This window comes from Echiichthys vipera (genome assembly GCF_963691815.1).
Source record: "Echiichthys vipera genome assembly, chromosome: 5".
Lineage (NCBI taxonomy): Eukaryota > Metazoa > Chordata > Actinopteri > Perciformes > Trachinidae > Echiichthys > Echiichthys vipera.
This window is the reverse complement of record NC_139830.1, coordinates 23,558,435-23,574,984: the sequence shown is the minus strand read 5'-3', so window position 1 is coordinate 23,574,984 and position 16,550 is coordinate 23,558,435. Positions and strand designations below refer to the sequence as shown.

Below are 16,550 nucleotides of genomic sequence, written 5' to 3'. Positions count from 1 at the left end.
GACTCCCTCAGTCAGTTCCTTAGATTTCAACTCTTTTGCATATTCCCTACCCCCTCCATATGCTATTGGGTTCTTCAACTCCTCCCATCAGCCATCTGACCAATGCTGCATGTAAGCCACTCCCTTAATCTCCTCCTTTCCCTTCTCCTCTTCCTTACTGTCCCCTTCTTCTCCCAGACAGACCCTGCCCTTTCCTTTCCGTCTCCTGCTCTGTGGATTCTGTTGTAGAGAGGATTGGGACATTGACAATGGGAAGCTTTTTCCACGGCCTGCAATGCTGACACGCCACTCCATCCTGCTAGGTATTCATGTGAGTACAATCTTGGATATTCACTTCTATTTATGATATCGCGATTCTGCTTCATCATCTTGTTTGTGCAATCATCTAGAGTCCTGAATAATACAATGACTGGGATGAAAGCAGATGAATAATTGATCGCTCCATCCCGTCCAGCATCTGTGCATTGGTAAATGCTGTTGTGATGTATTCTATTCTTTTCGATCCATTTGTCATTTAAAAACAGTAAAATCATTTCATTCCAGCCTAATATGAGAGCAACTGTTGCACTAAAACACTCTACTGTTCTGATTCCTTATTGCTTCCTCAACCAGCCCACACACTTCTCCATTTTAGCTCCGAGGCAGCCCTGGCTGCTGGCTCTGTAGCAGGTGGGCATCTCTGCTGCAGTCTGAGGGCTGGGCTCTGTAATCAGGCATACATGCTCTTTTGTTTAGAGGATTAGTGATCTTTCATAGGTTTTCTGGTTTCTGAATATGTATGGGGTATATTGCCGGGAAGCTATGTGAGCCACATCTGAATCAGTGTATTGTTAGTTCATGTCATTCTGTGAGTCCTTGTGTGGCATTGTACTGCAGCAACAGCAACAGCAACAGCCAATGCATCATTTTCACACCTCTGGCGTAGACTGTGAGCAGATGGTTCAGTGGTTCCTTATTGATCGGCCTTTTGTTCTGGAATATCGCCTTTGTACAAAACTATCATAAAAGTGCCCGATGAGTGCAGCCAAAGGAACTGTTTAGCTGGTTTTACTCTGCTGGCTGTCTGCAGTGGGTCACAGGGAGGTTGCAGATGTTCAGGATGCAGTGCCTGAGGGAAGATACTTAGCAGGGGTTACATGTCTGTCTCAGGACTTCAGGGATTCATTCAGTGTGTATACATGGACTTTGAGTCTCAGGATATGTTCACTATTATTTAGGAGAACAGGACTGGCAGCATGTGTAATAGAACTGTTACAAACAAGGGTGCTACAGTACCAGTACCAGTACAATTGGATTGTTTCATTGCATCTTTGTAAATATCAAGCTAATTGTAGCTCAGAAGTGACTAGATACAGCTCTTGAATTTAAACTGTGGCTGTAATGAAGGTGTATCTGGACCCTACTCAAAGTCAATTTGTTGTGTACACTGGCAAAAGAGAAGATATACATACTGATACATAGATTGATTACATCACCCACATGTAAGTCTCACATTGCCAGCACTGGTGAGAATTGTATGACTACACCAGCTTATCATTCTTGGATAGGGGAAAAACATGTCTGGCCTGTTTCTATTTCTTTAAACCAATCACACTTTTACTGGGTTTATTTTTGGAACCTGTGCACTGAAATGGTGCAAACCAAACATAACCTTTATTATTTGACCTCATAAGGTCTGTAGACAAACATGACAATAAAGCCGTAACTGAACTACATGCTGCACACAATAAAAACATCCTATATTAAATTTGATAAATAACTCTATTTTAAATCAATTTCTCAATAACTATTGTTCATGGCTCATTTTCAGACTGTGAACTTTAAATGCATATTGACTACAGCTGATTATATTCCACTTATTATACTGTATGTAATGTAGGTCAACACTTAAGTTGCATCAAAGCCAACCATTAGAGTTTTCCCTTCTTTAAAGTGGATTTTCTGCATTTGTTTAGGCGTGGCCATTTTCATTAAAGTCAACACTTTCAACACTTTTCACATTATCTTTAAGTTCTGTCATGAGGTTCATAAGCATAACATAACATCATGAAGAAGGATGAAGTCAAATCAGAGATTAGATCATGTGCATAAGGACTATTAGATGAGGCTTTATGAGCAATAATTCCCAGTTTTACATCAGTAATTTCAGAAAAAAGCCATGCCATCATTGCGCAATTATGTACATGGTTAATGAGGTATGTGTTCTTTAAAACTTCAGCATTTAAACTTAAATGCCGTCCTTAGTTTGAATGAACTATGTGGTTTAAAATATCTGAGTATTTGGCAGTATACAAAGATGAACTGAACCCAGATGATGCATGGCTTCCAGGAAAGACAAAATTACAGCATCTTTTTATAGGTTACCGTTTACTCTGTAAAACATGTTACAGCCCAAAGTTTAATGAAGGCTTGACTAGTGAGTCAATTAAAGTAAATACAACACAAATCCCAGCAACTTAGATGTTACAGTTTCCACATACATTTTTTCTTCCTTGTTATGATGGTGTCTTTGTAGAGCCCCTTCAGCACTGATACCATACATTTCATCAAAGTCATTATTTGTGTTGCTCAATAAACTGCCATGCCAAAATCACATCCAGTTCACCATACATTCTGAACATTCTCTTGTCAAGTTGTTAATTAATTTACATTTGGTTTACAAGTTGCAATACCACTTCTTCAGAGTGCACACTGACTGTTGGTAGTCAAATCATGAAGCAAAAATTGCCAGTGTATTTGAACAGGACAACACATACTCAACACCATCCAGCTATCCACCTTATCCACCTTACTGCAGGTAGATAAGGGTCGCAGACAGAGGCCTGTACTTTGGCACTGATCGACCTTTTATACAATCTGCAGTGCATGTTGTGCCCGCAGACACACTGCCTGCATGCTGCATTGTCTTGTCTTCTGCTAGCCTTTGTGATAGTGGGCTCACTGGGAGAGACACACATGTCTCCTGACTCCCTCTTTTTGTCAGTGTTGATTAAAACTCTGCTGAATACTGTGCTTGACATGATGTCACCACTTTATCTTGTCTTTTCACATTAGTTATCAAATCTTATCATTCTAATGTCTGCAGACAAAGGCATGCGAAAGACAGCTACAGCAACTAATTGCACTTTACAGTAATGGTCAGTTTCTTTAGTTTACTAATGTACAGACTTGGTCAGCAACTTTTGGCCAGGTAGTTGTTATATTTTCAAATATATTCCTATATGCATTCAGACCCAGAGTCAGCAAGCATAAGATATCAATACAAACACTGAGCCCAGTTGTGAATAAGATAATCTCCATGAAAACCATATAACATGAAAGAAATAGCAGTGATTTGCATATTTGTGTCTTATGTTGAGTCTGCTGCTCTCACAAGCCTTATACATTATGTCCACAGGCTGTTTTTCTTTCATTTTGTGAAACCCAGTGTTCACTGCTATAAGCAGTCTGACAGACTGATGCATTGAGACAGATTCCTTCATCTGATGCAGTGAAGTGTAAGCGGGCTTGTTAGTTCGAGGAGCAGAAGTTTGTGTTGTGTGACTAATGATTGATGAGCCATCAGAGCCCCAGGCACCCTCGCTGGCCCCACAACAGCCCCCTTACTCTCTCCAAAACACAGAAACGCACTTTTAGAAATTTGATTCTCTGGATGTTTCATTGTCATGTTTACATCATCCTTGTTCTACTCAGTACAAGGGATCTTTGGATTATTATTGTATTATACAAATTTGACAATGCGATCAGTCACGCTTGACCTGTGTCTGAATTAGGTTTCATCAGATATTGCTGCAAATTGACATAATGATCATATTTGTTTACTGGTTGACTTCCTATGGGGAACCAAAAAAAATCTAAATTCAATGCTTTTTAGAAATATAATTTGTGTATAGGCATGCTTCCCTGTGGTGAAGCTAATTTAAAATATCTGGTACAGGTACATAACTGTCTTTGTCATTTTTACACTCTCTTTTTTTCTCTCTCTCAGTCAGACACAGGTATTTTTTTCACTCCAATCTATACACTTCCTTAAATCCTAAAACAATCTACCAGTAATGGTGAGTTTATTCGAAATTAGATCTAGGCTACCTCTGCTCGGGCCGAGTAGGCAGGAACAATTACTGTATGATGACACATGCGCAGGGACACAACAGATGTGGATGGAAACATAAACTACAGTCTATATTTAAACACAATCTTGAAAGAACATCATCAAGGGACAACACTTCCTACTTCAGGTCACTGAGACTTTTGCCCATGTTTACCGGTTAGCACACAGCTGACCGCTAAAATAAATGGCTGGAAAACTCTTTAAAGCTCTTAGTCTAGTCTTAGTAAGTCAGATGTCACAGAATTACAGAGGGAACATATAATGCTGTTGATGCATATAATCTAACACATGGGTACAAAAAACAGTAAACCAATGATACTGAAATGCAGACTGAAAATCCTGGATGTGGTTGGAGGAGAAGGGGCTCGCCTCTTACTCAAACAGGGAAGAGGAAGAGAAGGGGAAAATACTTTTTATGGCCCTTGAAGTGCAAACATCCTGGGATCCTGAGTAGTCACTGTTTCATTCCTCAACTTTTGGTGAAATGAAATCACAATGAACACAAAGACGAGCATAACAGATGATCACAGTTAGTTGCTTTGAACATCAGTTGCTGGATTATTGGATTATAAATTATTTTGCATGCATTTTCTGTATGATGGTATGTAGATAATTAGAATATAACATATCCTTATTATTTCAGTGATCATACCCAGTAATAATATCAAGTGAAGTAGAACTTTTATTTTTTAAGCATAGCAGCAAGTACACAGCTCACAGCTACAAAAAAAACAGGCAGAACTGTATGGGGGAGGTGAAGAGCAGGGCATGGCTACCTGCCCTCATGCAGCAGACAAAATCCAAGCTGATTACGTTAAGTGCAATGTTTTCTCTGAATGTGAGCTCATGATGCTGAAATCCTATTAACCCATTCATCATAGATGTCCCTGTCTTCAGAAGAAAGGTGTTTAGCACACAAACAACTCACCTCAAGTGTGAAATACCTCCTAAGAGTCTGGTCTATGGATAAGCAATGCCTGTCACTGCTTCACTGGTAGTAATAACATTTGAGTAGAGTGTCAGGCCAAGTTAATATGAATTTATGTGATGTGTTGTGTGTGTTTGCTTTATTCAGATTTGAGTTGAGTGTGATGGTATCATCAGAGTCTGGGAGACACTAATCTAGATGGCAGACGGGGTCTGACCCTGCAGGAGGACATTAAGCCACTTAACTGTAATGCAGGGTGAGAGTGGCAGGAGATGCTTTGCAGTCAAACAGCTGAATTTACAAACAGCATTCAGTGAATTTTCTGCAGGCGTCATGTTCCAGTGACAGATACAGTAAAGTGAAAACACAGATGCATACTGACATGGAAAACTGACCTCATCTGTATCAAGTGCTGATCATGCAGTTCCTGTGACAGAGCCTTGAAGAGGATTTAGTCACATGCTGCCTTAAACATTAGCATATACTGCAGATTTAGGTCTGTACTCTCTATGTCTAATATTTATATCAGAGCTATTCTTGATCTCTCAGCCATCTCAACTTGTGTTATTTTTAGATGTATCAGTCTGAGGAAGATTTTACTATATATTTTTTTATGAACATGTATAACAAACATTTAGGCTATGATCAGTTCTATATTAAAATTCGAGAAGTGTAAAGTGGGAAAAGCAATGTTACCTTCCCGACTTTCTCCCCCCCTAGGTCTGGTGCCTATGCTAGGACCACGCCCATTTTCAAACTCTGTCTTCATTTTGATCATACCTACACACCTTTTTAGACAGAAATAAACATCTAGCAAAATATTCAAAACTGCCTCTGTGTTGGTTCCCACTATAGCATGTGTTTGAAGGACTACATTTATTATACAATGCATATTATTCAGCTTTCCAGGAGCTAGGACCTAGGACAAGCAACTACCCAGAGCTGTCAGTGACAGAATGTTTTTAAAGAAAGATCCTCTTTCTGTAGTGAGTCGAGTGGGAGGAACTGAGCCGAGGAGGGCTGCTGAGAGAACAGACAGGCAGGGAGGAAGGGAAGGATAGGCGGTAAGGGGGGGGACAGTTGCAACCCGAAAGGCAGCAGCTAGCCTGCCGAGAGGGGAGGAGTCTGAGGCCTTTGGCTTCCTCCTGATGTCACGTTTAGCTGCTACAATTTATAGTCCATGTGAAAGGAAGACAGTCTGGGGAGGGGAGGGCTCTTAGGGGGCGGCGAGAGGAGGGGGAGGCAGAGCGGGTCGGGGAAGGGCACGCTGTGTGGACGGTGAAAGGCCTCGGCAGAGCTCCTTAGTCAGGCCTTGCAGTCACTTGGCAAGGAGCAACAATGGGGCCTGCGCGCCTGAGAAAATCCCCATCTGCAAGACATCTGAGATCAGGCCCACTGATCTAATGTGTGCATTTATGTGGTTTGAGAGAGACAAGAGGGAAAAGAGAAGACAATAGAATGTAGGAAAAGAGACGAAGGGAGGAGAAAAGATGTGGGGTGGTGAGCTGTAAGCAGATCTGGAATGCCTTTGTTAGAGCACACTGCTCTGTGTTGCAGAGAGAGACAGCTGCCTCTGAGGCCTGCTTGCTCATGTGAGACAGGCAACCCAGTTCACTGTGAATTACCCCCCCATGTCCCTACAGACAGACAGACAGGTGGTGCCTGAACTCAGCCAGCTGGGAGTAAAGGGAAGGAACTAGGTGGAATTTGGGGAGTGGCGTTTTAAAGCTTCCTATTTCCTCTCCTTACTCTCAAAGAAAAGGGGCCTAGCTGTATTTGTAAAGGCAGAGCCGAAAGACAGAGAGGGGAGCTTTAGCTCTTGGTGCTCAGTGATATGCAGGCCTGATAGTTAGCCTTATTCCGGGTCTGACCGAGAGAGCAGTTGAGTAGATGCAGCCTGAAAGGAATAATTACAAACTCTGCTGAAGGGTGGATGAAAGATGAGGTGAGGCTGAAGAATAGTACAGTCATAGAGCTATGACTCATGAAGAGGTGATGGGTGGACTTTGCCTTCTAAGGTAAGGCTTGTGTGTAATAATTAGATCTAGATCATGATTCTTAACTGGAATATTAACAATTACAGTTATGCAACATCACAATTAATAGTGAAACTTTTTCAATTGAGTGGCTCTTTTGAAACTTGAAACATATACATAATAAATATACTATGCCATCAATAACTGGGCAATGATGTTTCACAGTAACTGATTACATGCTGATCCATGAGACAATGATAGGATGTGTTGTCACTGTAGGTTTGCTTTTAGGTTTGTTTCTCTGCAGTTGAATCAAGTCAGACATGGTGGTTGCGAAATCTAGAGTTGTTACATTAGGCTTACATTGAATATATTAGAACTACACCTTTATGCATATGATGTACTGTCTATGTGGTCAGTCTATATATCTGAATGTAAACTAAGAGTTCAGCTGTGCATATAAATAAAGCCTAGTTTTCTGTGTATGAATGGCCTTTCACTGTATTACAGATCTTATTTTCCAAATAACTTTGATTGACAGTGCGCCGCAGAAGAGGGTAGCTTCCAGCAGCATTTGTGCTATGTGTTAATGTGCCATATTTCGCTCAGCCATCTGGAGACATTTTCATGTGTTTAGTGTTCATACTATACATTAAATTAGCCTTACCCACCTCATAAGAACATAATTGGTCGGATTTTGCTTTCTGGTGTTACGAAGGAAATTGATGGAAGATTTATTGGCTTATTTTTGTTTAGAACAATGAATTGTCTTTGCAATGAGTTTTACTGTAATTCAACATGTCAACGTAATGCCATCAATGACACATACTTTGTCAGACAGCATTCCTTGAATTTTCATAGAAGTGGTCCCCTTTTAAATTCCATCCATTTCTAATGAAATTTTGATGTAGTGGATTCATTCAAGAGGCCCAATGCACTCTCAGAGTTATTAGATGATGCTGAATGAAGGAGGTTGTTAGTAACAATAACAGCAGCATCTGAAGTTAAATGAAAACCTATAAGAGCCAGTGGCTAATGAAAAAAACAACAGAGGGCTTAATAGTCTCTGATTGTGTTTAGCTGAACAAAAATACGGCGGATTTGTAAGAAATATTTATGGATCACATCAAAGAAGTGTGCTTATGTTTTTGGTGGTCATGTAATCCTTTATGTACTTATGTACAATATGGCAGATGGACAACATGTCATTGGGAAACTGAGATAATCTGTGCTTGACCCAGTGATACAGTTTCATGTAAATTCTGAAATTCAACACATATTAAACAATAAATCAGAGTACATTGTGTTTGGTAACAGCATATTTATATTACACATATACTACACTTCTAACACCACTGTAAACACACACACATGTTGGCTTCTAGACTGCATAATTGTCAGATAGTTGAGTTCATGTATTCATTTTCCTTCCACTGCATTAGCTTCTTAGCACTTTCATTTATAAACTCAGACAACCTCTGGCTATGTGGGTGTTTGTGAAAAATAAGCTCATCCTACTGACACAGTTTAATAAGGGAGGGAGAGCATAAAATGCCAGCAGATAGAGGGGTTTGGATGACGTTTCGTTATGTTAACAGCATTATGACTCATTTCTTCCTTTGCTCATGCAAAGGATATCACACCCTCCTCACCCTCTTTGACCATTTCCTCAAGACTGTCTTGACCTTTCTCCTGTTTCTTCTATCTTTTGTGTGCAGGTTAAGCGGTCCCTGTCCCCCTCTGAATGTCCGTCACTATGGCTAAGCGTGAGACTGGCAGCACCAGCCCTGTGGTCAGGCAGATAGACAAGCAGTTCCTGGTCTGCAGCATTTGTTTGGACCATTACCACAACCCAAAGGTTCTGCCCTGCCTGCATACCTTCTGTGAGAAGTAAGCTCTGAACCAGTCAATCAAACTTAATTTGTATTATACATCACCTTTCATGCACATACTGTAAGATTAATATGGTAGTAGAAAGATAAGTAAAGCAATGAGAGACAATTAAAGATAATAACATATATAATATTAAAATCTAACAAGAGCTGTGAAACATGTACATAATATTCAAAGACAATATTTTAACCATTTACAAGACAAGACAAGATAATATAATGGTTTCTTTTGAAATTATATGAAATTCAGAAAATAAGCACTTACAAAAAAATATATGAATAGTTTAGTGCATTATAATGTGTTTTGTATGCCATCTGCCTGCAGTATGTCCTTTCACTGGGATGCATTAGAGGGATGTTTAAAGATTTTTCTAAATTATGTATAATTGCCCAAAATCACACCACTTACTCAAGTTCATAATTGTGGTTTCTCTATGATGCAAGGCATCTACCCACTCTGAGCTTGGCCACAATAAAAAAAACAGCATTCTTTATGGCAAAGCATTGTTGGCAGCAAGTACTGATTTCCACAGCTCTGTAGCAACTACATTGGATGAATAGTATAGTGCTTTCTGTTGTGCCCAGCCAAAACTGTAAGGACCAGGATCTTATTGTCTTCTCAGCAAGTCTTAAAAAAGATTTTTGCACCATGTTGACCTTAAAAACGCTCTATTGCAGCTCCAGCCCTCTAATTAATTTCTTTAACATCTTGTCTCTCTGTAGATGTCTACAGAATTACATCCCTCCCCAGTCTTTGACGCTGTCTTGTCCAGTATGCAGACAGACCTCTATCTTGCCAGAGAAGGGTGTGGCGGCCCTGCAGAACAACTTCTTCATCACAAACCTAATGGAGGTGTTACAGCGAGACCCAGAGTGCAGCCGACCTGAGGCCTGTAATGTTCTTGAGTCAGCCAGTGCTGCTACAGCCTGTCAGCCCCTCTCTTGCCCCAACCATGAGGGCAAGGTAAGCTAAAACAAAAGGGCCGAGCGTGTGTTACATAGTTGGTTACATCTAACAGAGATCTCATATCAAATATCTTTATCTTTATGTGTTTGAATTCTTGAGCCAATTTGCCCACAGAAATGTGATCTTCACTTGTCTCATGCTCTATTGCACCATCTGCAGGTGATGGAGTTTTACTGCGAGTCATGTGAAACAGCCATGTGTCTGGAGTGTACAGAAGGAGAACATAGGGAACATGTGACAGTTCCCTTGAGGGATGTGCTGGAACAGCATAAGTCAGCGCTAAAAAGTCAGCTGGACGTTGTGCGCAACAGGTACAATTTTCAGTGCTTTATTCCACTCTGAAGTATGCGATCGCATTAGGAAGATCTTGGACGTATTGAAAATATAAAGAATGCTCATTTGAAAGTTTTATTATGTCATTATCTGTTTTGTTTTCTTCTGGCAGACTACCTCAGCTGACGGCTGCCATTGAGCTTGTGAATGAGATCTCCAAGCAGCTTACAGATCGGAAAAATGAGGCAGTGACTGAAATCAGTAACACTTTTGATGAGCTAGAAAAGGCCTTACACCAACGCAAGACTGCTCTTATTACTGAGGTGGAAAACATCTGCAGCACTAAGCAGAAGGTCTGAAGTCTTTCTGATTTTTTTCTTGTAATGTTCCACATTTTAGTACGTGCCACTTACTGTCTCACTATCTCTTTTTGGACATTCTTAGGTGCTTCAAGCCCAGCTGACCTCTTTGCTTCAGGGCAAAGAGAACATTCAAAGCAGCTGCAACTTCACAGAGCAGGCCCTGAGCCATGGCAGTGCCACTGAGGTCTTGTTGGTCCAGAAGCAGATGGGTGAGCGGGTCAGTGCCCTGGCACGACACACCTTTCCGGAGCATCCCCACGAAAATGGACATCTGGAATGCCAGGTAGAGACTGATGGACTGAGGCGCTCCATTCAGAACCTGGGAGTCCTGATCACAACAGGGACTGTAGGCCATACAAGTGTTGCCACCGGTGAAGGCCTGCGACATGCACTGGTCGGCCAGCACACAACTGTCACAGTGACTACCAAAGACAAGGATGGAGAACTAGTGAAGACTGGTAATGCTGCTCTGAGGGCAGAGATTATCTCTGCAGATGGGGCGTGCACTGAAGCTGAGGTGGCGGACAACAAGAACGGCACCTATGAGGTTGGATATACCATCCGCTCAGAGGGAGAATTCTCCTTCTCCTTGCTGCTATATGAACAGCCTGTGAGGGGGAGTCCGTACCGTTTACGGGCCGTCAAGCCGTCAGACGTCCTGCAGTCGCCAGACGACGTGAAGAGAAGAGTGAAGTCCCCGAGTGGAGGAGGAGGTCATGTTCGACAGAAAGCTGTGCGCAGACCCTCCAGCATGTATAGCACCACCAAGAAAAAGGAAAACCCAATAGAGGATGAGCTGATCTACAGAGTGGGTGGGTGTATAACTGGCTAGATATGCTGTTTATTATTGTACTGCTGACTGAGCTGTATGATGTTTATCTCTAGAGCACACACTGAGTCATATCCCTGGGTAATTTGAGTACCTGTTTTAGACCTCTCTTGTGGCACACAGTTGTTTCCTCAGTTAAAACTGTTAAGAAAAGCTAGACAAAGAAGATAAATTCAAAGCAAAATACAGCAGAACTGATCTTTACATTATTTTGTTAACATGCAATGTGCTGAAGTAGCCTGATGTCTTGTTGATATGACAGGAACAAGAGGGCGAGATAAAGGAGAATTTACTAACCTACAAGGCATCTCCACTTCCAGTAATGGACGGATTGTGGTGGCAGACAGCAACAACCAGTGTATACAGGTCAGTGTCATCTTCTGGAGCTGAAATAAAAATGTAACAAACTACTTAATTGTTTTTGTTATATTTGTGAATGTCCTTTTTTTCTAGGTATTTTCAAATGACGGCCTGTTTAAGATGAGGTTTGGGGTCAGAGGTCGTTCACCAGGGCAGCTGCAACGCCCCACAGGGGTCACAGTGGACATGAACGGTGACATAATTGTAGCTGATTATGACAACAGATGGATCAGCATCTTCTCCTCAGATGGCAAGTTCAAGGTAAATGGTCACAGCCAATGAAAAACAGATGTCACAGCACAAATTCAAAATGTTCAACTGAATGACTAAGGTGCCCATCTGGCTGTCACAGAACAAAATCGGTGCTGGAAGATTGATGGGGCCCAAAGGTGTGGCTGTGGATAAGAATGGACATATCATCACAGTTGATAACAAGGCCTGCTGTGTCTTCATCTTCCAATCAAATGGGAAGCTGGTGACAAAGTTCGGAGCCAGAGGAACATCAGACAGACACTTTGCAGGTACTGTGTAATACTTATTACAAGTACCTATAATCCTTAAATGTATCTCTCTCTTACAGGAAAACAAGATTCACACCGATGTCTCAGGGCATGTGGTTGGGCCAGATTTACGGATTTTATTAATGTTTTTAATACTTTGAATGTGGATTTGTACAATCTCATTAAATATGTGATCAGCATGTTTCTATGCACCCTTTATTTTAGAGTGCAACTAATGTAAGCATGTATAGCTGCTTGTTTAATTATAGACATACAGGTAATTATTCTTTATTATTGCATCAATGACATTATATCATGCTCCTGGTCATGCCAGTACAAGACAGAGCAATAAAGAGGCAAAAGTTAATAATGCACACTAATGCATGAAAAATATGTAAGGATTGTATTCCTGTTTTTGCCTCTGACTCAAATTTTGGTAGAGCAAAAACTTGTGTTTATAGTATATAGGAATCCCTCATTGGTATGGCTTGCTGCATAGACCGTTAAAATCCACCCGTGCTTTCAATTTCATTTCTCACTTGGACCTTTTCTTTTCTTTTAGAAAAAAGTGGTGCAAACATTGCACTGGAACAAAAGCTTAGTAAATCTGGCCCTGTTTTCAGTAAGTAATGAATTCACTGTGAATGTGGACTAAGAAAATAACTTTATATTCTTCTTACATGTTGATGCGTCAGTGCTGTTATGTCTCACGTATTGTCCCACGTCAGTTCTTTGTGTCTTTGTGTCCTGTGTGTCCTGTGGTCCAAAAATAGCGTGGAACTTCCTCTCATATGTTGTAAAGAAGTGGATGACTCATCTTTCCTTTTCTTTTCCTCTCTGTCTCTCTGCTGTTTGCAGGTCCCCACTTTGTGGCCGTAAATAACAAAAATGAAATTGTGGTAACAGACTTTCATAACCATTCAGTCAAGGTATGGCCTGTTGCAAGTATGTGTGTACATTCTTTGTAGAGCTGCACTGGAAATATTGTGACTACATGGCTTACAGGAAAACTGTCTATATTTGAATCACTTGCCAAAGCTACAGCAATGCTGTACCAGTGCCTACTTATTTTTTTAACACAGTACTCGGTATGAAATGCTGGGAGTACCTACAAGTTGTTGTGTCTGCCATTCCTTTCTCTATTCTTAGTCTTCAGTGATAAGTGTCTAGTAACAAACACAAAACATAAAAAAAAGTAAATGAAAAAAGTAATAATTTTACAAGAGAAAATGTAAACAGATCTTGTGTCTGACTGGCTGTGTAGTTAAAGATTATTTTAGCAATATGATTTTTGTCCAATATGTTAACATATTTGTATAAGTATGACAGTAGAGTCAATTTCCATTCCCCTCCTCTTCATTCTATTCCTGCAGGTCTACAATGCAGATGGGGAGTTCCTGTTTAAGTTTGGTTCCCATGGAGAGGGTAACGGCCAATTCAATGCTCCAACAGGCGTGGCTGTGGATGCCAATGGAAATATCATTGTTGCTGATTGGGGCAACAGTCGGATCCAGGTTAGCTTGAGAAAAATACATCTCCCTGAATGCAGAGAGCAAATTTGTAAGTATATCACTCACCTTTTCATCTGTGCTGTGTAACCAACCAGGTGTTCGACAGCTCAGGGTCCTTCCTGTCCTACATCAACACAACAGCGGACCCCCTTTATGGCCCCCAGGGCCTCGCCCTCACATCTGATGGTCATGTGGCAGTGGCGGACTCTGGGAACCACTGCTTCAAGGTCTACCGCTACCTGCAGTAGAGACCTGAGGCAGCAATCTTCACCACTGCAAGCACTGACAACGACACAACCAATGTATTCCACAGGATGCGATGATCTTTCCAATACAGCCTTTTCATGTGCATATCCGCTGATCTCCTGGATATAATTAAGTGTCTGATCCTGAGTTTACCCTCCTAATGATGTGTATTGAAGGTTGTATTTAAAATTGGATAATGTAGCATCCCTGAGACAAAAAATGGGCGTAAAGCTATTGACTGGTTTAAGAGAACATGCAGAAACATCTTTGTGTGTTGTACGCTGTTGATGGTATAATTAAACCACACTTTATGTGGGACCAGACAGGGTCAGATATAGATTGAAGAATTTAATGAGCCATAATTTGTCCAAATGCATGACGTTTTATTACCTTAATGCCAAGGCAACAACACAGTGTACCCATCAGTTGCTTTTCTCATGAACTAGTTAATGCTTACAGTGAAATGAACAGCACTGCGCTTCTCAAACAATGAAATGTAAAATTTCTCATTTACTTACTCAGTCTCACATAAGAATGTCACCACCATCCGTGCATTGATTTGCTGTATTTACTGTATATACATAAATGTATATTGTGTATATTAGATCACTACGTATGTATGTGCTATGATTTTAAAACACAGCCTTTTGGCTATTCAGAGAGCAGCAGTCAAGGATTCCAGGATTTTAGACATGTGTGTACGCCAGCTGTTACAAAGTATGCTTTTTAAACAAACCCAGCACATGCTTAAAATAATAGGTGTCATATTTATTGCCAATATACGCAGCACAATAATCGTTTTTGTTAATTTCTGTTGTTTTAAAAGGAATAAAAATGCTAATTTATGTTATTTTATACTCTAGCTCAGCATTTCCAAATTATTTTTCTAAATTGATGTGCTTTTTTTCTTTCTTTAGAGCTTCACACTTTATCCCTTTCCCTTAAAGGGAAATTTCACCTTAAAGCAGAATTCATTATCCTCCCACATCTGGAAAAGTTTGATCTGTGTCTGTGCACATGAGCAGCTCTTTTTCAAAGCTACAAACTCATGTTTGTTTTTGGGATGCCATCAAAAAGTTTCTCCGTTATTATTATAATGGCTAAACATTAATAATTAAAGACCTTTATTCATTGAAGAGCTTACATTTACAAACCAGAAAGAATACACATATCTCAGGAAATCCATCCAAATTAGATCAGCATGTCAATGGAACAACTTCAAAATATTTTGATTTCTTTTACAGTATCAGCTTCCGAGGGTGACATTGGGATCTTTTTGAGAAAACTGTCAGTTTGTACAAATGTAGTCTTGATCCCAGACCACAAAAATGATTGGGATGAAATATGAATTCTGTTTTACAATGTGTTTTGGGCTTTTTCTTAGGAAACAGTTACAATGATTAAATGATAGTTTATTAGTTGACATTTGCCAGCAAACTCATCCATGCGTTAGAATACACTTGCCTATAATATTGCTGTAAGCTATTGAACAAAAATGTTAGACCTGAGTTTCTGCTTGAACTATGTACATCAAGCCATGACTCCCAAGGAAAAACCAATAGCTGTTTCTGCTCTTGCTCCCCCTAGTGTTCATTCTGTGTAATGTTATTAGAAAACCTGTTGCCACAGCAGAAGGGAGACCAGGTGCAGGAAGGAGGCACTTCCTGGTCTGACATAATTACCCACAGAGCACCCAAACACCATCGTTCACCCTCCCCGTGTAGAGGTTTTCCAAGCTCCAGGATATGACCCGATGTCACCAGTTAAGTCAACCAGGAAGTTGCTGTCTTTCATGCACCTGATCAGTTGCTTGACTTGTTGCCAAACAGGAGCCCAGACAGCTAAAAAGACTCAAAGGCTCACCTTTTTCAAATGTGTCTGAAGCATTTTAATTAACGCTGTGTCACACCAATACAACAAAGTTTGTTTTCTCTATGAATATGCACTGGTAATAAAAGCACATGGTTTACTGAGTTGTTGTAAATGGCTATTCATTATGCTTGACTTGTACTTAGGGGAATTGGATCTGTTTCTAAATTTGTACATAAAACTAAAAGGAAATTATCTTTCACTCCTTGCTTTTTGTCTATCAGAGACTCTAGCAGGCTGGATTCATTGAGGCCAATTGTATTCATGTATGATGATGTTAGTCCCCATAATATTCATTTCATTGTAGTGAGACTATTTTTTTTAAACTCTTATTTTTTTATTTTTTTTGTATTGTAGCTGTTGTGACCTCTACGATAATCACAGCCTCATGAAACTTTACAACCACAAACTTGAGACCTAGAGCATTCAGAGAATTTTTTGCTTTTTCTAGGTATATTGACAATAAGGAGGTTGTGTGCTCACCATCCTGTCACCCAAAAATTCAATTATTTGCCGAAATCTCCAAATGTCAAAAGTTTTTGATACTAAATCACAGCATGGCGATTTCCTTAAGGTCTTGGTGTCTTAATATGGTATTTTGGAGGGACTTTTAACCATTTATATCAATTCTTGAGTAGTAGAAAATGGTTAAACTCAGTGTAACAAATGGTATCAACCCCAAAATTGCTGCAACAACTTATGAGACATATTTGAGCATGATAATGA

At 40.3% G+C, this 16,550-nt stretch overlaps 1 protein-coding gene across 1 annotated transcript; it reads left to right on the top strand.

Annotated features, from left to right (window-relative positions):
• The first annotated feature begins 184 nt into the window (after window positions 1-184).
• Window positions 185-15,910, top strand: LOC310946721 (tripartite motif-containing protein 3-like). Its single transcript, XM_083913268.1, has 13 exons — window positions 185-310; window positions 8,734-8,905; window positions 9,631-9,871; window positions 10,034-10,185; window positions 10,320-10,500; window positions 10,592-11,321; window positions 11,601-11,704; window positions 11,792-11,959; window positions 12,051-12,219; window positions 12,761-12,820; window positions 13,057-13,127; window positions 13,572-13,712; window positions 13,805-15,910. Exons 2-13 carry the CDS (start codon window positions 8,760-8,762, stop codon window positions 13,955-13,957), a joined length of 2,316 nt encoding a protein of 771 aa, XP_083769394.1. The 5' UTR covers window positions 185-310; window positions 8,734-8,759; the 3' UTR covers window positions 13,958-15,910.
• Window positions 15,911-16,550: the final 640 nt, after the last annotated feature.